The sequence below is a fragment of the Anarhichas minor genome, unplaced genomic scaffold, assembly GCF_050575085.1.
Source record: "Anarhichas minor isolate MPS153535 unplaced genomic scaffold, ASM5057508v1 ptg000003l, whole genome shotgun sequence".
Lineage (NCBI taxonomy): Eukaryota > Metazoa > Chordata > Actinopteri > Perciformes > Anarhichadidae > Anarhichas > Anarhichas minor.
Window position 1 is genome coordinate 10,385,802 of NW_027466449.1, and position 25,428 is coordinate 10,411,229.

The following is a 25,428-nucleotide window of genomic DNA, read 5'->3' on the forward strand; positions in this document are numbered from 1 at the left end:
CCGCTGTCTGTAATGAATACACCAAAAATACTTTTTCTTCAGGAACCATTACGCAGGAAAGTTGAAAGATGCAGACTACAATGTTGTTGGTTTTGGTCCCATAATGACTGATCATATTTGAAACTATTCTCAATTCTGAAAGATGCATTTTGTAAATAGTCGTCATTTTGCATCTTTGTAGTAACTTTGGGACACTTTGTGATTGTATTCAATGTGTGTTTTTGGTAATGTTGTGTCTATTAACAGTCATTTTGCATCTTCTTGTAATAGGTTTGCATCTCTGTATTAATTTTGTTATTTTGTCAGATCAGAATCAGAAACGGTTTATTGCCAAGTACGTTTACACATACAAGAAATGTGGCTTGGTGATTGATGCACGGCAATAAACAGTGCAATATGAGACATCATTTAAAAATGTGAAAATTTACAATAGTATATAATGAACAAGCAAACAACAGAGGGGAAAAACTGTGGCATCACCCTTTAACCTTTCGGTTCCACTGAGGCAGCGTATTGTGATTTTTCTGGAGAGCTCATAAGAATGTATAGGCCTACTGTCAGAATGTGAAGCAGGACAAGACCTCAGCAAACCCTTTCTCTCGATAAATTAAACCAAAACATGTTGCTGTGAGTTACTTTCATGAAGACTGCTGAGTGCTTTGTCTCGCAGTCTCTCATCGAATAAAGGAGGGTCATGATTTTGAGTCAATGCACAGCACATTTATTGTCTGGAGGGAGATTCATCTCGCAGGAGCAGCACAGGAAACATTGGACAGGATGCCGGTTTACAACATTCATAGTAGGCTAAACATGACGAGTCCCCTCGGCGACAGCGAGTGCCAAGTCAGAAACTGATACTCCGCCTTATTAACCGCTTTAATATGAGTTTAACAACAGTCTTGTCATGTGCAGCAGCGTGCTGCAGAGGCAGCGCAATGTAACTGGGAGAGGTTTTTTATGGACAGCAACGCAAACTAAAAACCCTGCAGGTCAAAAATGTTTGCAGAACGCTGAATGTCCTGAAAACATCGCGCGGTGTCATGGTGTTAAACGCGCTGTTAGTAATGATGCCTCGCAATTAATTGGCTGATGATGAGGCTAGTTATGATGTAATCTCTCTCACTCTCTCTCTCCTGCACACAGCCAGCCCCCTCCCTTCTCTCTCTCTCTCTCTCTGTGTCTCTCTCTCTCTCTCTCACGTATCCCCACCTCTTTCTCTGTCTTTCTCTCCTATCCTAACCAACATGGCCGCTAAGTCGGATGGAGCAGCGGTGTCTGTGGAAGATGACAACACGCCCAGGAGCCTCTCGGAGCCGGGGAACCCCACCACCCGGCCCCGCTGCAGCGCCGCCGGCGGGAAACCCTACACCCTGCTGGACTGCTGTTGGGTGCTCTGCGCCCTGCTCGTCTTTTTCTCCGACGGCGCGACCGACCTGTGGCTGGCCGCCGACTACTACCTGAGAGGTGACTACTGGTGGTTCGGCTTGACGCTCGTCTTCGTCGTGGTGCCCTCCGCTGTCGTCCAGGTATTGAGTTTCAGGTGGTTCGTGTATGACTACTCGGATCTGAGCTGCGGGGACGGAGCAGCGAGCGGCAGCGGCACCGGCGCGGCGGCGGCGGCGGCAGGCGCGGCATGCGAAGCAGCCACGGCGGGCGACCACACTTTAAGCACCAAGGACAGCAACCAGCGCGGTGGGAGCGCGGTGGTGGGCAACGCCGCGAATGCCACCCCGGTTTGCACATCCTCTGTCCCGTCTGCGACGGCAGGGACAGTCGGAGCCCCCCGGAGGTGCTGCATCGTCTGCATGTGGGTCTTTCAAACCGTGCTTCACGTCCTGCAGCTGGGGCAAGTCTGGAGGTAGGACCGCTGGGGGTGGTGTGGAACAGGAGGGGTGTGCATGCATATGTGGTGGTGTGTGTTTAATATGTGCGTGGTGCACATGTGAGTATTGTATTCCCAAGTGTTGGAGATATGTGTGTGTGTGTGTGTGTGTGTGTGTGTGTGTGTGTGTGTGTGTGTGTGTGTGTGTGTATATATGTGTGTGCTTGCTACGTGTGCGCGCGTGCATGCCCGTTCACGTGCATGTGTGTGTATGCTTATCCTCCTAAATATATGTCCTTCTCATCCAGTGGTGACAGAAATGTGTAGAAATTGATCAGGAAAGAGTGAGATTCAGTTGCCACATTGTTGGATTTTTAGCATTCACTTTCACACAACAGTGATAGTAAATAATTACTGGCTTTTTGCCCATCTTCCTTTCTTGTCCTGGTTGTGACCGAATCTGGAGGGTTGCTTCCAGGCGCCTGAGCTCTATAATACTCAGTTTCATTCTCTGGTACCTCTGTTTCTCATGGTCCGGACAAGCTGACAGGAATACCATCAAAGCGCTGGCTGCTTGTCGCGTTAGTGATCTTGAAACTGAATCTTTTCTTCCTCCACACTCAGTGAGATTGATAAAATGTAAAATGAGAGGAGGCATTGGCAAAATATTTAAGGCAGCATTCCACCCACAACACATCCACACTAATGGTCCTATCCTGTGCTTTGAAGTGTGTGTGTATTCCCCCAATGGATATGTGGTTGGCTTTGAGTAAAGTCCTCCTGAGCCACGTTCACTTGATTTGAGATAACGTGTTTGACTATTTCAAAGACTGTAAAACATAATTAACATCACAACACCTCAGGTTCACACACACATTGTGAATTTGTCAGTACATCACACATGTGGTACTCTACAGTATGAAACCACAGTACATTAAGTCTATAACAATCAAAATCACATGAAAATGTCCTAAAATAAATGTAGTTTATTAAATAGGCAATAAAATGGCAGAACAACTTGATGTACAAACATGTTAACTAATATTTTTCATAATGACAAAAATATTATTATGTGCATCAAGTCTGAGCAGTTTTAAGACTCATTCAAGAGAGAGTCCAAGACCGAGACCAAATGTGCATAGTGAGAGCCAACAATATGGGTTGGGTCCTTCGGTGTTTGACAGTGATTGTGATCGGAACAGGAACAAAATAAGTGCTTCAATATCTTCATAACAACTTAGAAAAATCTATAATACATATTATATACGATTTTATTGGAAATACAACATACGTATACAATATTACAAGCTACTAGTGTTGGTCAAGTACTGTATTTAAGGTGCTTGTATTTGATTTGAGTATTTACATTTTCTGCTACTTTTTAGTTCAACTCCACTCAATGTCAGAGAGAGATATTGTACCTTTTACTCCACTACATTTAATTGACAGCTGTAGTTACTTTTCATGTTAATAGTCAACATAAAAACCACATGATCAGCTTCTAAAATACAATGTATTGTGAAAGGTGAAACCAGTGGTTCCCAACATTTTTGGCTTGTGACGCCATACATAGGGACAAAGAGAGCATATTTTTCTTCTCTACGTTAGTAAAAGTACAGGAGTATATTTACATCATGGTATTGGTAGTTAATCAAATGTTCTGAATATTCTTTCCACCATTGCAATGAAAGTATATCTTTATGTACATTTGTGGATAAAACTATACTTCTACACCTGCACTGTAATATTGAAGAATTTTTGGTGAACCGACACCTGACTGACAGCAGAGCAGCCTGTCTAGGCTGCTACAAGAGCAGCTACTGATGTTAGGCAGGGAAACTGATAAACAAAGAAAAAGGAAAGAAAAAAATCCAACTGGACTTGGTCAAGACCAAAGAGTGAAACAAGTCAAGAGTTGAAACACCCACGAGACTGAGACAAGTCTGAGATAGAAAAAAGAAACAGACCAGACTTGAGCAATGCAGGAATAATATACAAGCGTTGCAAACAACAATGTAACCTACTCCAGAAGCTTTTGAAAAACACACAGTCACCACTCAAAAATCCATGTCCTACCCAGCAGCGTCATTATTTTTTTATTGAATTTGATATTTTCGAGTCTTTTATTTTCTGCTTGTTCGTGTTCTGTGAATGTGGAAAGCTGGTGGAGTAAGTTGTGTGTTACAAGTTGTGTCAACTTTTTGGAAAACAGAACATGGTGTAAAAAATATACATGACAAGCTGTCGGTACCTTTTGAACTTGACTCTTTGCTGGTCAAACTCAGACAGCAGAGAAAAAATGGTTAAGGGCCTTGCTCAAAGAGTAGGATAAAGGATAAAATCACAGACCATCCTGCTGAAATGTCCTTCAGCCTACTGCTCCAGGGCTGCAGCTGACCTCTGACCTCTCTGTGATGGTGGAAGAAGATAGGAAACTACAATATGGGATGTTAAGGGATGTTACCTGAACTAATTAAAAAATGGAGCATGTGGGAATTCACACAAGCATAATTACATGCAGATTCGGTAATGAGCTGCATTAATGAACAACAATAAGATGCTGAGAGGTGGAGAATGAGCATGAGTTGGTTTTAATGTGATAGTTGCAGCCAGGAGAGTTGCTCAGTGTGACTGGGATTTGAGTGTGACTCCAGTTACAAATTTAATGAGCTGAGATGTATTCAGCACCTGTGGAAATGGCTCGCGAATTTCACCTGCAGCCAATCAGTCCAATTTCAGATTTATTTTCCCTCCACTGTGATTCAAATCTGATCTTCTAATCAATGTGAACTGCAAAATATCCTGTGTTCCCAATTCACATCTGCACCACATCATTGGCTCAATAAAAATCAAATCTTGCAGTGAGAAACCTACATATAAAATGCATTGTAATACTCAAAACGGGAATTTGTTGGCTCATGTCAATCACCTGAGAAAATGTGCCATCATTTTGCAATGTAGCAGCTGGGCAGAGCAGAGAGAAAGAAGAATGGCTGAACGAAAGGTAACTTGAATGGCATTTGGCCTAAATTTCACTAAAATGCCCACTGACTGCTTAAACCAGTCAGCAGACAAAATGTTGGCATTGTACAATCCTGCAAACCATAGGGTACATTGAACGTGTCTGGACAAAAACATGCAGGGAAATGCATAATGAATCGTCAAAATTGTGAAACAATTCATTAGGCTCACGCAACAAAACTACTTGGCGAAGGTTAGAATAAAAGTCATGGTTTGTGTTAAAATAACGTAACAATGTACTGTTACAGCATAATGTAACGAGTGTAAAAATACAACTAGACAAAAAATCACCCTTTTAGCATACTCGTTTATGTACCGCGATGTAACAAGTGTAACAACGTTAGGTACACAACGTTAGGTAAAACAACGTGAGGTAAACAACGTGAGGTAAAACAACGTGAGGTAAAACAACGTGAGGTAAAACAACGTTAGGTAAACAACGTGAGGTAAAACAACGTGAGGTAAAACAACGTGAGGTAAACAACGTGAGGTAAAACAATGTGAGGTAAAACAATGTGAGGTAAAACAACGTGAGGTAAAACAACGTGAGGTAAAACAACGTGAGGTAAAACAACGTAATGTAAAACAACGTAATGTAAAACAAGGTGAGGTAAACAACGGGAGGTAAAACAACGTGAGGTAAACAACGTGAGGTAAAACAACGTGAGGTAAAACAACGTGAGGTAAAACAATGTTAGGTAAACAACGTGAGGTAAAACAACGTGAGGTAAACAACATTAGGTAAACAACATTAGGTAAACAACGTAATGTAAAACAACGTAATGTAAAACAACGTAATGTAAAACAACGTTAGATAAAAGCACGTTAGGTAAAACAACGTTACGTAACAAGCGTGAAGTCAACGTATACTTTGGTTTCATAAGAGATAGTGGTCTTCTGGGTGAAAGCCCTGTGTTTGTTTGTAACCTACCGTAGACAATTTGTAAACACCTGTAATAGCATGTAACCTACCTTCAATAACGTTCGCTTGCTTCACTTGCTTCCGAACGCAAAAACGTCCACATTCATCGAATCAGTGGTCTTTATAATCTTTTAATGCCAACATTTTTCCCTGTCGTCTGTTGGCTGTTGACAAATCGTGTTTGCCAGAATCGATTTTGGCAGTAAAATAATAGGCTGTACCTTACATGTATTCATCAAAACTCAAGAGGGGTATTTTAGATGCGTTTGCTGTGCTTTTCTATCCCTTTTCTCCGTCCCTGGCTGCCTACAACCCCATTATATTTTGCAGAGACCTTCCTCGCCACAAACAACACAGCTTCAGTCGACTCGTGTTTATGTTTTCCTGACGAGCACTTTTAATGGTGAAGTTTTTTTTATCCTTGTCTCTGCAGTGTAAATTTAGTTAGAAGCATCAGATGCATCTTTAATCAATATATAACCTTTATTCATTCATAGTAGATTAGCAGCATCTTGTGTTTCTGTCTCCCTGTTGCATATCCTGCTCGCTAAACATGTTTTAATATTCAGCCTGTTTAAAGTGAACACTGATCTCATGGGTTTAAAAACCTCTTTTCCATTTTTGTTTTGCATCTCTCTGTCATTCATTAAAGGATATTTAAAGTAAATTCTGATAAAGAAACAGAGCAGCTAGAGATCACACTCGGTTTCTATCTTTTCCACACAAATATTATAATAATTTAAATTCCTTTCCAGATATTTCCTGCAGCAGTGCAAGGGCAGAGGGTTTTTCCACATTGACAACCAAACTAAATGTTTTTAATCATCCAATCTTGGGGGAAAAGTCCTTCTCAAAGGAGAAAAACAGACCAGTGTCAGTAGCCACGGCAGCAGGGCAGAGCCAATAATGCATTGTAGTACGAAGACAGGTTGAGGTTTGAATCAAGGTCGACTCACCTTTCCTCGACAGGAGACTCGCTCTGCTGTTGATATCGCTTCCTCCATCTACATTTGAAATCCACAGCTGAAAAGCAGCAAGGTCACATCTCTTTATCTGGTAGGTTGTTGAAAGGCGTTCTGGGGAATGTAGCGAATTTTTAACTGAAGCTGATGAAGCACTTTGGGAGAATGTGGATCACTCAAGAAGAGAATGTTTGCACCTAATCAATAGTGATCTTGATATAGTGTGTGTCTTGTACTGTAAAAAGATGAATTGATGTTGTATTTTAAAGACTTTAAACTGATAACAAATACAATGTCGGTGTATCAATTCAACGCATTCTCATTCCAGACTAGTCAAATACCAACGCATTGGTCAGTGGCCCGAAGCTTCAAACTGTGACGCTTTAAGTACCTCTTTAGCCTCACTTTTTGGACATGGCAGGGACGGCGTGATAAAATTCTTGACATGCGTTGTGTCTTTTTAAAATAGACTTCAGTCTTCACAGGAAGTAAGGTTTAGGCAACAACACCACTTAGTTAGGTTGTGGTTGCGCTGGCCATCTGTTTACATTGGAGTTAGCTGAAAGCCCAGTGCGTTGCATACAGAAGCTAAAGGGTGTGTCGATACCTGACTACGAGGGGTACTGACCAAGCTGCAGTATTTTACAAGTTAGAAGTGAATACTACTACTATGGTACGCCTTGTTAAAGCAAATGCAGTCTGATACATAAATCTGCAATAAATCCCTCCTGCATGAAGATTATGATTCGTTTTTGTTGAAACTGTTCCAAAGAGAACTATGGTCATTTTGGAGGAAGCAGTTTGTTGCATCATACAGAGAGGTGACATTCCCATCATCCTCATCTGTCAAAACAAAAAATGCAATTCAGACATTCATCCCCTTTTCCTGTTTTAAAATGCGTGTGAAGAAAAATCTTCAAACAGACAGACACACACACACAGAAAGACCGGTTGTGAGACAGAGCATAGACAGCCGATCAGACAGGTGGACAGACCAGCAAAAAGAATCATCCACTCCTGGAGTTCAATGGTCGGACAACGTTGCAGTTTTTGGGACAATCCAATTGGTTCCTGCTTGTGCCAGACCAGATCAATCAATCCCAGAAATAATTGAATCAGTTCCAAATGGTCACTCAGCTCAGGTGGTCTGCCCGTTAGCTGTGTCTGTCCGGCCGCGGCTAATAATCAGTCCGAGGGGATAACTGGCAGCATCAATGTAGCTGAATCATTTAAATCTTGGTGTGTGTGTGTGTGTGTGTGTGTATGTATGTGTGTGTATGTGTGCGAGAGAGTTCAAAGAAGGGTTGCTTCACTGTTCATTCACATATGAAGTGGTTATTGCGCTTAATTTTTGTTTTTTGCATTTTATTTCATGGCCTGTCACTCAGAGTCTCTTTAAATGATGGTTGCGTGGGGTAATAACCTATTGGCAGCCATGTTGGATAAATGACAGTAAAAGGAAGAATGTTAGCAGGTCTTCCTGTCAGACATTTATATGTATATGTATAGAATAACAAATCATCCTTTCTATCACACAAACGAGAGCAGATCAAGTGTCCGGTCAAACACAGGCAGAGGGTCCTTCTTATCTTGTATCTTTGTGTTAACATCAGTCCTTTTCACAGAGCCTTGCACTGCTGGATCATTGATATACTGCCAAAGAGTCCCATGATAAACTGAATCTCTAATTTCATCCACGACAAAAGATTCAGTTTTATTATGTTCTATTGATGCTCAAGTTCGTGTCACTTCTCATTTATTTGTCTTGAGATATCTTTGATTGACATTTATGTTTACAGTTATGGTCGTTCTTGAACTGTGTCCCAATTGACCCTTCTTAAGTCCATCCCACCAACAGTTAATGTTGCTATAGGTCTGACAAACTTGACAAAAAGAAATGTGGGGATGCCGGCTGTGTAGTACTATTTATCCGGGTGCTGCATTGTGTATTAGATAGTTTCTGGGCCTCATGCAATATAGCATCAAAAGCCAACCGCAAGGGCTTGAAGTTTTCCTGCTGGGATGTTAGACGTGTATATCCAAACAAATAGAACCAAAAGTTATATCAGGGCAACACGTAGCCTTGTAACCATGTACTTTTGTTGCATTTTTGTTCAGATTTGTTTACATTTCCGTTGTAATTTTAAGCCAAACCATTGTGTTTTGTTAACTAAACCTGACCAATACGTTTTATTGCCTTAACCTAACCAAGTCTATTTTGTTAGACCAGGGTGTGTTCAAGTGCAGAGATGACATCATAATCAGGTGATTAGAGACAGATGCGACACACCTGGGGAGAGCAGGAGAGACTGTGGCCTGAGTTTATGCGATGTTGAAACAATAATCTCAAGGTAATGATTTTCATTTAGGTATTTGTTTTGGACGATCACCAACAGAGAAAATCACTTGCAGCTGCTCCACAATAAACGCCTTATACTACACTTGATACATTTAATAAAAACATTTTTTATATTTGCTCAAGCTGTCACTATATCCTGACAGTACATGAAACAGATAATCTGCGGGAAACATAAACTAAGCTTGTGAACTCTAATGAAACTTTCAAACTAGGCATCACTGATCGTCTTTTTTTTTAACAGATTATCGTTCTCATGTACAACTTTCAGGATATAGTCACTGTTTTTTTTATTAATGTTACCAACTCTAGCTTCAAGCCATAATCAATTCACCTACCACGAACACTCTTACTGTGAAGCAGCAGAATGTGATGTATACTTTATCAGTGTATTATGTCTTTCTCAGGCTAAACTGGCACTGTTAGCTGAAAGCTAATTGGCTGGCATTTGTTATTGGCTGTGATGCTTTTTGAACTACAAGCTGTTTTTTGGTTGATGTTTGAGTTGTAACTTTCCTCCCTTGTGGTGGACAGCAGCAGGTGAAGGAACACGCTGAATTTCAAAAGGCATCTCTTTAAGAATTTATAGTCCTGGGACTGTAAATGCACATAGGTTTGTGTAAAATTCAATAGAGTTATTGATTATGAATAAAAATATGCCTGGAGGGATGTTTTGATGATCCACAGCCTCCTGGCTGCCTGTCTTGTCTGTTTGTATGTCTCTCTCTCTCTCTCTCTCGGTCTGTCTGTCTCTGTCTCTCTCTCTGTCTGCCTGTCTCACCATCTGTCTGTCTTTCTCTCAGCCTGTGTCTCTCCGACTGGTGTCTCTCTGTATGCTCTCCTGTCTGTCCGTCTGTCAGATTGTGCTGAATAATTCACTACAGTCCTTGAGGGAGCTGTCAATCATTTCCAATGTGCCTGTATGAGTGTGAAGGGATGTAGCGTTTGCTGCTAGCTTCCCCTGTCATCCAATCTGTCTCTGTCACTTGCTCTCTCTCTCTCTCTCTCTGACTCTGTTTACAGTCTATGTCTCTCTGCTTTTACTGATATTTGTTAACCTAAACTCAACACAGGTGGGGTTGGGTGGCATCGCAGGGTGCAGGGATGTCGCATTTAATAGTCTGACATGTGCTTCCCATCCCCCCCTTCAACATCGTCATGTTGTGCATCTGTGTGCGTCTGTGTGCTGTATGTAGGACAGCTCACATAGTTTTGCACATCCTCAGTAATGCGTGTTATTAGCATGTGCCCTGCAGGTGGGAACACACACACACACTGAATTGTGCGACTAATGAATTCACAGACACGAAATGAGAGTATGCACATATACCAACACTCTACTGTGATTAAAAGCTTACATGTAATGTTGGTTTTGCAGCCAGCGAACATCCAAACCACACCTGCACCCGTTAAATTGGCCGGTTCTGATGTTCCAACACCAGCTCTAAATTATATATGAATTTCCAACAACATCCTACGCACTAAGTAATTCATTAAGAAATATTTGTTAATTATTTTGTGATTGTTGCATGCCCTGTAACCGCAGTCATCAATGGTGAGACCAAACTGCCTATTACTGTGTAATTAAACACAAACTCATTAAGGCTGAGGAGGAGCAGGGTGAGAAGCTAGAACTAATCTCAGGAAACAATGTGTTTTCGAACATGTTCCAATGTTTTGACTGTTTTTATCAGTTAAGTCTATATAGCAATCAAAAGGAAGAATTGTGTGCAAAGCCAAGCCAGACCATTGGCTGATTGTGCACTTCTGTGTTGTCCGTTTTGAAGCATTCCTGAAAAAACAGGTATTTCATTTCTCAACTAGCGATATTAGTTTCGGAAGAATCAGAGTGTACATGTCACAAAACAACCCAGTCATCAATGTTGGCATTGTACATTTCTGCAAACCATGCGATACGTTGAATGACTATATTATTAAACCAAAAATGTGTTTCATAAATATGTTTCTTGGTTACGGTTAGAAAAAAGATTGTTAGTTTGTGGTAGAACAATAACACAACAACATAACGACGACTACCTTTCGCCGACTTTCTTATGAAAAAGCAGATAAGAAATGTAACAATGTTGCGTAACAAACAGTAACAACTTAACTAGCGTAAATAAATAACAACCGCCCATAGCGAACTTAGAAGACATTCCGCATTAAGTCACGTCTGACTTTCAACTTCACACGGGACACGAACAGCTGTCTCCTTGGAAAAATATTCCTTTGTTTGTTTCACGCATCCACCACCTCTGCCACACGCCTTCAGTGGACTTTCTAGCTTGTTATACTGGTTATTATACTAATTCATTTTCAATAACAGTTGCTCCTTATACTACGTTACTAGCTCTGACTGAATGCAATATTGTAGACGTTCAATGTATCCGCGGTTTGCAGAAACATACAATATCTACATTTGTTTCCTGGCAAATGGGTTACACAAAGCCTTTTATACGTAGATAGATGTGACGTGACACAAACGGCACATAGGTAGAACACATAATAACTGGAACACCACAGCGTTCTGTGTATAAACATCCTCAGCAGAGTTTGTGCCTCCTGAACAGTGAACCACTCGCTGCTTGCTCCGAGCCTCAGCGCTGCAGTAATGACCCAGTTTCTCCTCTGGGATCAAGTAAGTTCATCTTGTTTCACAGCCTTTTGCTCCAAATTAACTACAGTCAGAATATCTCTTTTTCACCATATGAATTTGATCATTATTAGCAGAAAAGCAGACTGTATTTCAATTTGTTTTTTTTATGGTTTGAGTCAGTTAAAGCCTGACAGAGGATAAGTGCATCCCTCCTGAAGGCTCCTTCATTCAAAAATTCATTGAAATTGCCGGCCTTTTGCAGCTGCTATACCTGCAAAAATAAGACAATTGAGAGAAACTGTCATTTTCAAAGCACCTGCAAAGGGTGAAATGCACCCTTAACTGTGCTGCTGAGCAAACAGCGTCTCGGTGCTCCTGTGCTATCAAATTTAGTAATATGCAGACATTTGGTGCAAAATTGGCCTTGTTCTATGCAAATGATAATCATTGGAAAAACAGTCCAATTCACAAAGATCCGTACTAATGGCCACACGAAGGTTCAGTTTCAGCATTGGGGTTAGGTAGCTACGATGGGCCGCAGTGCACGCTTTTATGACGGGCCCGTTACTTACTGAAACTTTTGTGTTTGAAAGGCGTAACTGCGTGCTTGGTTGGCAAATGTGCTTAGCGTGGCAATCTTGAAAGACTTTGCAACTAGGTTAACTACTGGATGTCATATTGTCTCGTCACATGATGAAATAAAGACTTGACATTGGACATCATCAACATACATATTATCATCATTCCATATCCGAATGACAAAAATACCAAAGATGCAATTTGTTTATAGATTGACAATTTTACCAAAAACTGTGACATGGGTTTGCGTTTTTTCGAGGGCATATGTAGCAAATGGTACCATATTCAAATTAACGTGGTCTTCTCGGAACACAATCGGCTGTAATACCGAGGTGGGAATCTGATTCACTCACAAGAATGACACATTGTTGGAGGACCCGCTCCCTAAATGGGGTGTCACACCCAGACTTTATGGGGGCAAAATATCTTTTGTGAATCTGACGGCGCAGATAACGGTTGCAAGTAATTTGCAATTCATATTAACCGTCGCAATCCATTATTTGCCAGCCTCAGTGCGATAACTCTATGGATGAGAGTGCAGCCGTATGTGGCACACGACGACCATCCTGTGAATAAATCAGTATCAGTAATATCTTATTAGTCAAGTCAAACCACTAATTGTACCAGCTAAATAGCAGAAAATTACACATCATCAGTAAATTACCTATGTATAAAGATCAGTCGAGGCCTTTTCTTCCGTGTCTGATTTCGGTTTTGGGATTAACCAATTTTATGTTGACCTCGATATATTCTCCTCATGGTTTCAGGGTAAAGCAACAGAAAACTGATGGTGGGATGGATATAGACATATAGAGATCTATAGATGGTGTAATCTGGGACAGAACATGGACTCGGGCCTGCACAGGGTTTGTTAGTTTAACTCTGTGTGCGCTTCAGTGACGCATGTTATTAGCATGTACCCTGCAGGTGCACACACACACACACACACACACACACACACACACACATAGATTTCTCTTCATCTTTTGGTCTCTCTCTTGCTTTGGTTCATACAAACACATTCAGACACGTTCTCCTCGAATGTGTGAACTTTATGTTCCAAGCCCAGAGGAGCAGTTGTATCGCTGTGGATTCTAGTTTTCTCTCTCTGAGCTCTCTGAACTCACACTCTCTGATCTGTCTCTCTGGATTTTCCTCTGTGCGTCTCTCTCTCTCTCTCGGTGTGTGTGTGTGTGTGTGTATGTGTGTGTTTCAGAGGAAAATCCTCTAAAGGAGAGGACCTTTTTGTCTTTCCAAACTAAAACACAGGGACCATTTTAGGCCTTAAGTTCAGGGCTCCAGTCAGATGATTGATCTGTAGTAGTAGAACCAGTTCATGAAAGATTTCCCATTTGGTGCTCCAACACTCATGGTAACCTTTTCTGTCAAAGACGTTTTGCATTTTATATGTTCACTCTTTTTGGAGCATATGCTGCCTTCAAATGGTTTTGAGTTTGTCTTTGACATTGGAAGTCGAGAACAAGAAACACTTGACAGTTGATTAAACATGTGAAACACTGTTGCTGTGCATGGACGTCATGCGACTTCTCTTTATTCTATTAAAGACAATGTGAATATTTTCCCCTCTTCTATTGCTTTTATAGCTGCTCCTCTTTTTTACACATCTTAGAACCACACACACTCATACCAAGTCACCGTGACTACTTTAGACCTGCAAGACTCCATTCAACACCATATAATCCATTTCAAGATTCAAGTTGTAATTACAGCTGTAATTCAATTTAGAGTTTAGTAATACACAGCATCAGAACAGGTTAAAAACACCTACATATTATCACCTTTATAAAGATTCTATGGACGACGTTTCATCAAACAGTTGCCTATTTACACATCCAGCAGTTACAGAGCAACATTGACCACATTGGAGTCATGTTTCGTCTTACCTGCTAAATGTTGATCCAATATTTACTCTCACAGCAACAACTCTAAATCACAGTTTGAACTATTGTGTTGCATGTTCTGGCTGAGAAAAAACTGAGTACATCCTATCAAGCCTAACTGTGGAACCCAGACAGCGTACGCACACATTCCCCTAATAAAACATGAGAGGAACTACAGGCTGCAAGATTCAACAGTCTTTCTGCACTTGCAGCCTGTAATTAACAATGATAGGATTTTAATTGTTTTTTTGAGTTTTCTTCAGATTATGTGTTTTTCTTAGTGTATAGCCAGTGTATAGCTTAGTGTATAGTAATACATGTTGTGTTTCTCTTTATCAGACCTATTTGAATCGATGGACAAAGCAGAAATGTTGGCAGCGACTTTTCAACATAAAACATACTACTGTATATCAATAACTGGATAAGCTGCGTCAGGCAGCATACAGTAAAACCAAGTACAGCTATTTCAGCCTGCAGTCATTGTGAACTGTACGTCGCTGTGTTTGTGTCTGTAATTTACACTTGCATCTGATCAGCCCTCTCCTGTTTGTAGTGAGAAATGAGGCCCTGAAGGAACAGGCCTTATAGATCGATCATCAACCTGTCCACAGTACAAAGCGTTGGTCCAATCCTCTCTGGACTCGACTCGTTGGGCCCCGTCATGCTCTCCATTGACCTCGAGCACAACTATAAAGAAAAGTATAGTTCTGGGAGGCTTTTTCTTCAGGAGATAAAATGCGTAAATAAGCTCATGGAAAACAGCCACATTTTATACATTACACCTTCATTGTGTTTGAATTAGTCTTGATTTAATTTTCACAGAACTCCAGTATTTGGATTGAAGCTGTCCTTTTCTACTTCTCACTTGCTTTCATATCAAATACTACTGAAGTCTATTTAAAGAAATAATTTGATAACTTTGAAACACTTCTTTCCGTTCTTAAAGACATCCACATCCACATGTAGTTCATCATCCAGAGTCTCTGAAGTAAACGTCATCAGGTGTGTAAATTCTGTCAGCTCGGTCAAACAAAGACACAAGTTTTCTTCCTTTAACTTAAAAGTATTGTTAATTGGTGTCACCTATTAGAATCGTTGGAGCTTTTATTTTGGAACAAAGCTTTTGAAACCGTCTTTAGAGGAAATTCAAGCATCGGGTTTGACTTCTGAGCTCTTAGAAGTTTTTGGGATATTTACTTTTAAAGACTTTTGGCTTCATGGTTTGTTTCTTATTTATTGAATAATAGCATTGAGCAGTTTAACTGTGCATTCATGATTTTGGCACCAAGAAGAGATTTTTAACTATACCGCTAGGTACTTCTCTAGCATCACTTTTGGATGGGACACTAACAGCTGCCTCCTGGGTGAAACTCTGTGTTCACTCTTTATACTACCTCAGTTGATATGGCTGTCCAATACTAATACAGTATCATACGGACACTAAAGGATGCCCTGGTGTGTCTTCTGGTTAAACACATTAACAAGTGTAGAGGATTGTGCAGCCTCAGTGGAGGTTTCGCTCTCTGCTATCTAGTTTCTATTGTTTTGGCTCTTAAAGAACAAGTTCCACCGCCCCTTCTGTCAGTCAAACCAGCTAAAGATTGCAAATCCTGACATGCAGACAATCACATCAAATCTAACATTTTCAGTCTTGTTTTCTCGCTTGCTCTACATGTCCATCTGTCTCTCTCTCTCTCTTTCACCTCGTCCTCCCTCCCTCCTCCCTCCCAACTTCTCTTTCTTTGTTGCTTTGTGTTTTGTACTTTGCTGGGTGAAAGAAAGAGAGGAGACTTGTCTGCAATTCACAGACAAAATACTTCTGTCGAGGCGTCCTCTTGAGAGAACGCCCGTTTTTGTGATTTCCGACATCCTTTCATTTCAAAAAGAGAGAGAGAGAGAGAAGTAAAAGAATGAGTGTGTGAATGTGTTGCTTGTAGATGATGGGGAATAAAAAGAGAAAATGCTCATAATCAATAGTGAAAATTACTGTGGATGAATGAAAGGAGCACAATATAGTAAAAGGCAGAGCGAAGAGAGAGAGAGCTGAGACTTAGACGTTTGATTTTTTTTTTCTTTTCACAAAAATCCAACGAAAACAATGTTTCATTACTGGAGCAGAGAGAGAGAGAGAGACTCAAAGGAGTTAAAGAAAGAAAAAGAGGGATTGAGAGTAAAGGCAAAGGAGTAATGAGACAAGAGGAGAATATTCCTTAACTGAGCGCTTAACCTCTTTTTGACTTGTCCCGATGCAAATTCATCTCTCTCTTTCTCTCTCTGGGATTTAGGGGAGGATGGATATGACGATAAAGAGAAGACATTAAGTAGGAGAGAATATCAGGTAGGGAATAAAAAGAAGACACACAGACGGATGGGTTGACGGCTGCGTTGAACCGAAGTCACTTCACTCAGAGTCCATGGTGTTCAGTCTCAAATCTCCAGTAGTCAGTCCAGTTCTCTTCCAGCTGCGTGCGAGTGAGTGTACAGTATATGCACAACCTATCTTCATACAACGGTTCACATTATATCTTACGAAAAGTTATTTTGTTATTTTTTATTTTTCTACGAATTTCCAGCAATATGAGCATGCAGTGTTCTTGGTTAGGGTTAAAATGACTTGGGCCAACACATGCGTCAAATTACGTAGCTTGGTCAGTGGCACTAAGCTTCAAACTATGACTCCCTTTGTACTCCTCCAGTGTCATTCAACTGTGTTTTTAGTTTCAAACAATACAGGAACACGCTTTGACCGTAATGCACAAACACGTGCTAAGTGAGTTTGGGAATCAGACGCCGAGGAGCACTGACCAAGCTGCGTTATTTGACACGTTGGGTGTGAGATCGGGTTGCTACGTAAGTGGCATTATTTAAAGTATGTAAGTTACGTGACAAATAAGTCAATGTTGACTTCTGGTTTCACAAAGAGCACAAAGTCAGGTGTTTTTAGACCCACCCATCCACCTCTCCTGCCTTACGATTACGTGAATTATATGCAAACTGTGGTGCATAACTCTTCCTATAGCTAGAAACAGTTTATGAGAACAGCCCGATATACACCAGTGTTTTGTTGTGCTTTAAACATTCACGTTCACATTCAGTCACAAGTTCTGCTCGCATTTTTATATGTTAACTCACTCAGAGTATTTAAGTAGCAGTAGTGCAGTGCCCAATGGGTCGATTGCTTGGCCTCCAGTATTGCTGCTTGCGACTTTATGGAGAGCTGTTGGCCCAAAAAACGTATCAACACATGACACTGAGCACCCTCGGGTCCTGAGCAAAACAGCTTCCATGACATAATTGCGTCCGCGAGCAATATTGTACATGTCATTTGGGTGTAAAAGCTCACACAAACATCCGCTTGCCTTGGAGCGGAATAAGGCATAGAATAACTCTCGAGCTTTTTTGTCGACAAGGATATTCTGCCAAAAATGCGTAATTGATCTGTGCAGGGCGTTTTTATGTGTCCAGGCACACAGGCTGCTCTCATTTGTTGTTTTGGTATGTTTATGAGTAATTATTGTGTGCGGTTTGTTTCTAAACGACGTATGCTAAACTGATGGATTTGATGAATGCTTCTGATTGGCTGCTATATATGCACAGGTGCGTGCTCCACTCAAGTAGAGTAGTTAGTCAATAAAACAAAAACATATGATGATTAATAATGTAATAACGATCATCTCACACTAAATTCAAAGGGCAAGTCTCACACATATAATGTTAAGAGTTTGTTTTGTCACTCTTGTTTTCGTTACTCTCTTCTTGTATCCTTCTTATCAGATGTTTTTTGCCCTTTTCCCTTCATTTCTCTTTTCTTTTGTAATTTTTCTCTCTTCAGGGACAAAAAACAATGAAAAATAAGTTTGAGCTTCCTTGCTCTTCTCACCTCTCCTTCTCCCTCCTGTTACATCAATATTTCATATCGGCTCTTTTGTTGTTGTTGTTGTTGTTGTTGGTTTGATTTGTTTTGGTCTTGTTGTCATGTCTCCTCTTGTTTTTCTGCAGAGACGTTTGCACAGAAACAAGGTTTGGGTGTGTTTATGCGTTTATATGCAGTGGTCAGTCCATTATTTACATGTACACACATAAAAAGCCAATTATTTAAAGTACACCTGAATGCACATGCCCACTGATCCATGCAGTAATATGGAATTCAGTATGACACAAACGCACACATTCTCAGGATAATGTAAACCTGCTGACCTGTAACATTGAGAGTCTCATAAATACAGACCACAAACACACAATCCCATAATCCCTCAAATCCAATTAGAACACAAACAGAGACAGGTGCTTGATGAATTAAAGGCTCACTTCTTCATTGAAACTGCAAACAAACAAACAAAGAGAACAGTGTTCATCCTGAAAAGTGGAAAAGACGTCAATGTGCAGAAGCAAGAAATAAATAAAGTGGATACAGTGAAAAACAATAAAATAAATCAAATTTTAAGAAAATATGAAAGAATACAACAGAGAACAGAATATTATATCAACATCCCAAAATCTCTCCAACTGGGGTTTTATCTCAATCTTGAGAATAATCAATAAAACCTACAATAAAATGTGAAGCAAGAGTAGATTAACAGCAGAGCTTCAATCCCTCAGTTCTGAGCTAAGAGTGACAATAAGATCTGCAGACAATCGAGTTGAAGACACGAAACACTTTTACAGAGTCTGTTCATGATTTTAAATCAGGGCTGCCAGCTGTCACGCACTGACTGTGAAACATGATTCCATCCCTACTTTGATTTTGCTGCTTGGGGAGAAGCGGCCCCCGCATTTTGCGTAGTATCACAGAAGTTTAGCACATGCTAACATTGTGAAATGGTGGCGGTTATGTTTAGTCAGCCAAACTATTTGGTATGGTTAGGAGAATCATGGTTTGGCTTAAAATGTGTATTACTTGTAACATAACCTAAGCTACGGACATAATGATGGTTACAATAGTATAACCTAGTTCCACTGGAAAATTGCATCAGGGTAGCTGGTCAATTAGAAAGTGCATCCCAGAATCGTGCGGACCCCATAGTATATATGGCAGGTCACATCGCTGCTCAACATCCTCTTCAGGGATCGGCAAAGCAGCAACAGGGCTCTGCTGGTGCTTATAGAACTAGTGTTACAACATTGTAACCTTGGTTCTAACTCATACAGGCCTATTAGTTGCATTTAGCCCAACTAATGCACGGGTGTCTATTCGTGCTTTTACGGTACCGGTACTTGGATCGGCCAAAAAGGATAAAGAAAGAATATCATTATAGTATTATATTATATAATTTCTCATATTTTATAAACATAAAACACCGTCAACCAACAAGACCTAATTGTTAAAACAATCTCCATAATATATTTTCTTAAACAAGTCAACAAATTTCTTCCAAGTCAATAGATTTCTGAAACTGTCAAAATGACCTTGACAGATTCAAATTTGAAGTAGTTTCACTGCACATTACTGTACAGGGAAAGTCAAATGTTATTGTCACACATTGGAAAAACACTTTTTTCTCATTAAGCCACTGTTTATTACTCAAGCTGCAAACAATGATTGTTTTAATAATGTATTAATAGTATAATAATAATTATTATACATTTTTATAAACTTTTTTAAATATTATTGAATCTCTACTAGATTGATATGTCAGCTACGGTATAGGTCTACAGACTATCTGTGTAGCTAGGACAACCAAGAACACAACCTATTTTCCTCTCATTGAAAACGAATGGAAAAAAAATGGAAAGTGTCCTTTTAGCTGAGAATGAACTACAAGGCTATATTTTAGAGCTCCCCAAAAAGTAAATAAATAATAAAAATAGGCTTTAAATAGTGTATGGCACAATCCCTGTCCGTCATACCAGTTCGATCATTACCTGGAAAATGATCTTGCACTACATAACTCCAGTTTATCACACACAAGCCACAACAAAACATTCAACACTGCACACATAATGCATTATTTGACACACAGAGTACAGGTCAAGGTGAAGTAGTCTGACTTACCAACACACTGTAGCTGTTAATATTGCTGCTTGTCTGGAGCGTCAACATGCATCAGGTCACTGAAATAGTAAAAATGTTTGACTCGGCTTCATGAATTAATCTGTGATATGTCTTGACAAAGACTACTTACGTACATCGTACATCAATATGTTTGTTTTTTGGAAGAAATCTAATTGTGCTGGATATGCTAGAATGATGTACTGATCACCAATGTAGGAAAAAAATGTGTCTTACTTTGGCTGCACGCTGACTTTAACTTGACAGAGCGGCTTTGCATTTTCTTTAAAAAAAAAACTTGAAAACATTTTCTGACATCCTTTGTCATAAAATGTCATTACATGTTCTGCCTCATAATCAAAGTCTCCCCGGCCGTGTAACACCTGCCGCTTTCATGAGTTGAAAGTGTTGAATTCTTTGAACGTGAGCATCCAAAATGGGAGGCATTAGGCAAAATGTCTTTTATTTCATTGCTGCAGTAGTTGTTGGTATAATTGAAGCCTGCTGGGAAGGCACAATGAAAGGGAAACAAAGGTCTCCACAATTTTCTGTTTTTCTCCCTCTGTTCTCTTTTTATATTAGCTCCTTACAGTAAAACTGGTGCTGACAATACAGCCAGAAGAGAGTCCAGCCTGACTGTGCCCCCCTGTGGGCAGAACAATTAAGATAGGAAGTGAGGGATGACGAGGAGGATGAGGAGGTGAGGGACAGACAGATGAAGGGAAGAAGGAAGAAGGAGATGAAGAGAAGTGGAAATGGGAAATAGTTAAGATAGGGAGTGAAGAATGGATGTGAGATGAGGACAACAGAAGGGAGGAAGGGGGGAAAAGGAAGAAAAGAGAAAAGAAAACAAGAGTGAGGACAAGAGGGCAAGAAAGGCGGGCAGATAAAGAGATGATTGGAGCACAGACAATAAAATGTCCCAATTTCCCATAATCCTTGCAGTTGTGAGTAAGTGCCCATAGAGCGATACGAGCCAGTAAGGCTTTGGTCTCTCCGCTGCGGGTCACAATGTTCCCATTTCTTCTTTTTCTCTGTTCACTCAGAGCAGAGATAACAGAGCAGCAGGCAGCCTGAGCCTGCAGCCTATACTGAGGGCGACAGCAGCACATAGGTCAAGGTCAGAGGTTCGAATCCTCAGAGCGGCGCTGGGAAGAAGAATGAGTAACACTGGGCTCCTGCACAGAAGAAAAGACAATTAAAGTGATGTTGAACTTTGGGTTGTTGTGAACGTGAGATCAGTTCTTAAAGACATACTCTCTGTACATGAATAAGAGGAAAAAAGTGAGTCCTATCTCTGGTAAAGGTGCTAGAAATGACTAGTTACCGATGCATAAGAAAATAGACAGCAAGAACAGGACATTTTATTTTACAAATCACATTTATACATTGGCTAAAAGTGTGAGTCTATAGGAGCTGCACGGTGTCGTTTTGTAAACAATGTTTAAATTGTTAGGGATTCAATCCCTTTATAAAGTGATGCCAACCAGAAGCTGCATGTTATGAAGACAAAAGCTTACGTTGCTGTTCTCCTCTGGAAGTAACTGACAGCATTAAGAAAAAATAATTTTCAGAACATTTCACTCCTGAAAAGCAAGCAAGGGAAACAAGGACATACGTACACCTTAGCCAGCCTGGTTTCCTAAAAAGTACCTTCCCATACAACAAAATGTCATTGTCAATTACATTTTGAAGTTAAAACGTTGTCTTCCATATTGCGTTTTTCACGAATCACAGGACTTTCACCCAGGACACCGCTGTTTGTGTCTCGTGTGAAACCAAAAGTCGATGTTGACTTAATTTATGTCTGTGACTTAAAAAATATAACAAACCTTCTTATTTTAAGCCAACCCAAGATGTTCAACTGAATATAACCAAGTAGCCTTGTTTCTTTTGTTTCAATTGAGTACGTTAACCGCACGTTTAAAACTGCGACCGCAATCCAGGAGGAAATGCGTTTCTCTAAAAACATATTGAGAATGCACTTTAGTTGTAACCGGACGTAATTTTGTAGGAGACTGGGTTGACTGTAACACAACCTCAGAGCTAACAAGGTAACATGTTAAATTGTAAGAAACATTCGGTCGATTTAGTATATGTTTTGGAGGTTGCCCTTTTGTCCTAGAAAATGTAGACATTTCAAGTTTTACAATTTTTCTTTAGTTCAAATACGAGATTGAGAGCATTTTGGTTGTCTATCAACCTCTTCTTTGTCTTTTCTTTGAAAGACAATAATAGCCAAAAGCCATGGCTGAGACTATGTGCATGTTGATGCGAATAGCTGCATGCAGGAGAAGTTTGTGTGACCCTGATCCATGCGTATGCATGACGAAGAGCAGGGCCTCGCACCCCACCTGCGTTGTCCCTGCCTAGAAGTTCCCTCACGTCTAAAGAGTGGTGCCCGCTCACGCCGGGTTTGTTCCGAACAAGTGCCTCTTTGGAGCGTGCTGATTGCTTGGCTCCCCGACCGAAACGTGATGCAGGGAAGTGAAGAAAAGTTTAGTTGTAACGTTAGTACATCCACAATCCAGTAGCAGAAGTGAACTGCAGTCACTGAGCCGTGAGTCCACCAGAGCCCTGTAGAATTCCTGATTCAGTTCTTGCTACTCTTAAGTTCCTGGGACTGTTTGGTCTAAAAAGTTCATTGGATGATGTTATGTGAGCAGAGTGACTTTTCTCTTTTAGTTGAAGCCCTGAGAGGAGCCCAGGGAAACCCCTTTGATTCTGACCTGAGGCATTATTAAAGCCAGTATTGTCATGTTTGCTGTGAAGCCTATATTCCCCTGCAGAAACACGGCCTGACATATACATCTCCCTCATCAAGCCCAGCCGTCTGCTCGCTGATAGAGGAAGAGAGAAAGAGGGAGAGGACAATATGATGAAGATGAAGACAGTGAATAACAGTGAGAAATAGAGGAAGCAACTGAGAGAATATAGAGAAAGAGAGACAGACGGTGGGGTGGAAAAAGGAGATGCATCCAGAATACAAAGCAGGAGATCAAACGGGAAGATGAATAAAAAGACAGCAAAGGACGAGAAGGAAAACGAGTGTACGTGATTCACAGAATGGAAAAAAAACAGAGGAAGTGATGAAAAAGACGACTGAAAAGAGAGATAAAGTGAGAACGAATGAGCAGGAAGATGGACTATAAAAAGACGAAACCCTATGGAAGTGTGTGTGACGGGGTTGACAAAGAAAGTAGAGTGGAAGGTGGAAAATAAAAGATATGGTTGATAGTCATTGAGGGAGTGTGTGTGTCTATATATTGTTTATGAGCATATGCCTATGTACTGTAATATTGACTCTGACCGAAGAAAACACACACACACACACACACACACACTGACATTTTCAGTGAAGATGTGACTCCTGGCTACAGATTCTCTACTGTCAGCAGTATCACACTCTGTGTGAGACACACACACACACACACACAATTCTCCCTTAAGCAATAACAGCGGTGGAACATCTGTTGTGTTGAATGCAGGCGGCAACCTCCTGTTCTTTCGAGTGAAGCTGTTGCGGAAGTGTCTTAAAACTTGTATTATCTCTACTGACCAGCAGGGGCCGACTCCTCCGGTTGCAATAGAAGTCAGAATGTATGGAAGTCTATGAGAAAATGACCCTACTTCTGACTTGATTTATTACCTCAGTAAACACTAAACATGGGTTTATGGTCTCAATCACTAGTTTTCATGTCTTCAATACAGCATGATGTTTATTTAGTTAATTATGGTCCCATTTAGAGTGAAATAAACTATAAAGCGGAGTATGCTTTAGGGCGGGATTACTGTGATTGACAGTAAGCCCGTATACAGCGTCTCTACGTCACTTCTCAGCATTCCAAATATGATAACTCAAGTATGTGCAAGATGATTTTAACAGAATTTAAGTGACATCAATCTATAATCTGATTTGTAAAATGCCTGCTGATTTAAAGATTGAGCTAAAAGAGGCACAAAAGTTCCACAGAGATGCAGAGAGGGTGGTAATACTCTTCTTTGCAACGAGAGACCTTGACATTAATGTAGTCGTTTGATTCATTGCTACAATAAAAAAGTATTGATTTTTGGAGCTATTAACCACTACACTACCACTCTGTAAGATCAACATTATGCCATGTCACCACATCTTAAAAACACATTAATTCAGATTCAACTGTAGCTTTAGTGCAGAGACGCTGCTCCACACACACACACACACACACACACACACACACATACACACACATCAACCCGCCCATCAAACTGTCAGCCTTCACAGAGAAATTCAACCCACTTCGCTGTGTTAGAAATGTCTGCAGAGAACTCTGAACAAACAGGACGCCTCAGATATACAAATGTGCACACTCAAAAACACATCAGGGAGTTGAGTCATAGGAGGGGAGGAGTGACTGTCAGAAAGATGGATGGATGAAACAATGAAAATCAATGAACTGTGTGTGTGTGTGTGTGTGTGTGTGTGTGTGTGCACAAGAGAGAGACATGTTACATCCAGTGTGTATGACAGATGAAGAATTGCAAAGTGAGGGAGAGAGAGAGAGAGACTGAAATGCAGTGGGTGTGTCTCGCTCTTAACGAGTTTTTCTTTTTAATTACCTTCGCTTGACCACAGTTTGTTTCCCGGGAACAGAGCCAGAAAATCCTACACACACACACACACACACACTGACAGAGGAACCACATGATTGATGTTTTGATGTTGTTGGAGTGTGAATTTCCTCTGATTGAAGCTGATATTAGCCATTCTCCCCTGATTTATTTAACACAAAGTTCTTCACACTCTATCCATCGTCTTTAATATCGTCCACCAGTTTATCGTCTGTAAAACTTGTGGTTTATTGTATCAGCTCGTCTTCTTTCTCTCTGTTTGCATCATCCTGTTTGTAGCTCACAGGCGTCAGTCTTTCTCCCCTGGGTTCTGTAGGATGTTGTCAGCCAGGTGTAAGTCGAACCCTGTACGGAAACGCCCGATAGCCAAGGCAGCGCGTGTCTGTCTCTCTCCTGAAAACACGAGCAATGAGGGGAACTTTTCCCAATGTGATGACGAAGGCTCAGAAAAGTCCAGAGCCACCAGAAGCTAATTTAAAATTGCAGCACGCCGATGAAGAAGCAAAGAACAAATCCGTTTGAAGGTTTCGTTCAGAAGGCTAAATATTTTTGATGGTGGGCCAGATTTCATGAAGTTTAACATCAACAGCTCGATGACTGAAGCGAACTAAATGTGTGCCCCTTGTTACCGACATTTTTTCTTGGTGTAAAATGTGTTTCCTGTAAAGT

At 40.6% G+C, this 25,428-nt stretch overlaps 1 protein-coding gene across 1 annotated transcript in view; it reads left to right on the plus strand.

Annotated features, from left to right (window-relative positions):
- The first annotated feature begins 1,244 nt into the window (after window positions 1-1,244).
- The window catches only part of xkr7b (XK, Kell blood group complex subunit-related family, member 7b), a 47,813-nt gene continuing 23,629 nt past the window's right edge, over window positions 1,245-25,428 (plus strand). The window contains exon 1 of the mRNA XM_076091459.1: window positions 1,245-1,858. Coding sequence (XP_075947574.1) covers window positions 1,245-1,858 — 614 coding nt within the window. The remainder of the gene's footprint in view (window positions 1,859-25,428) is intronic.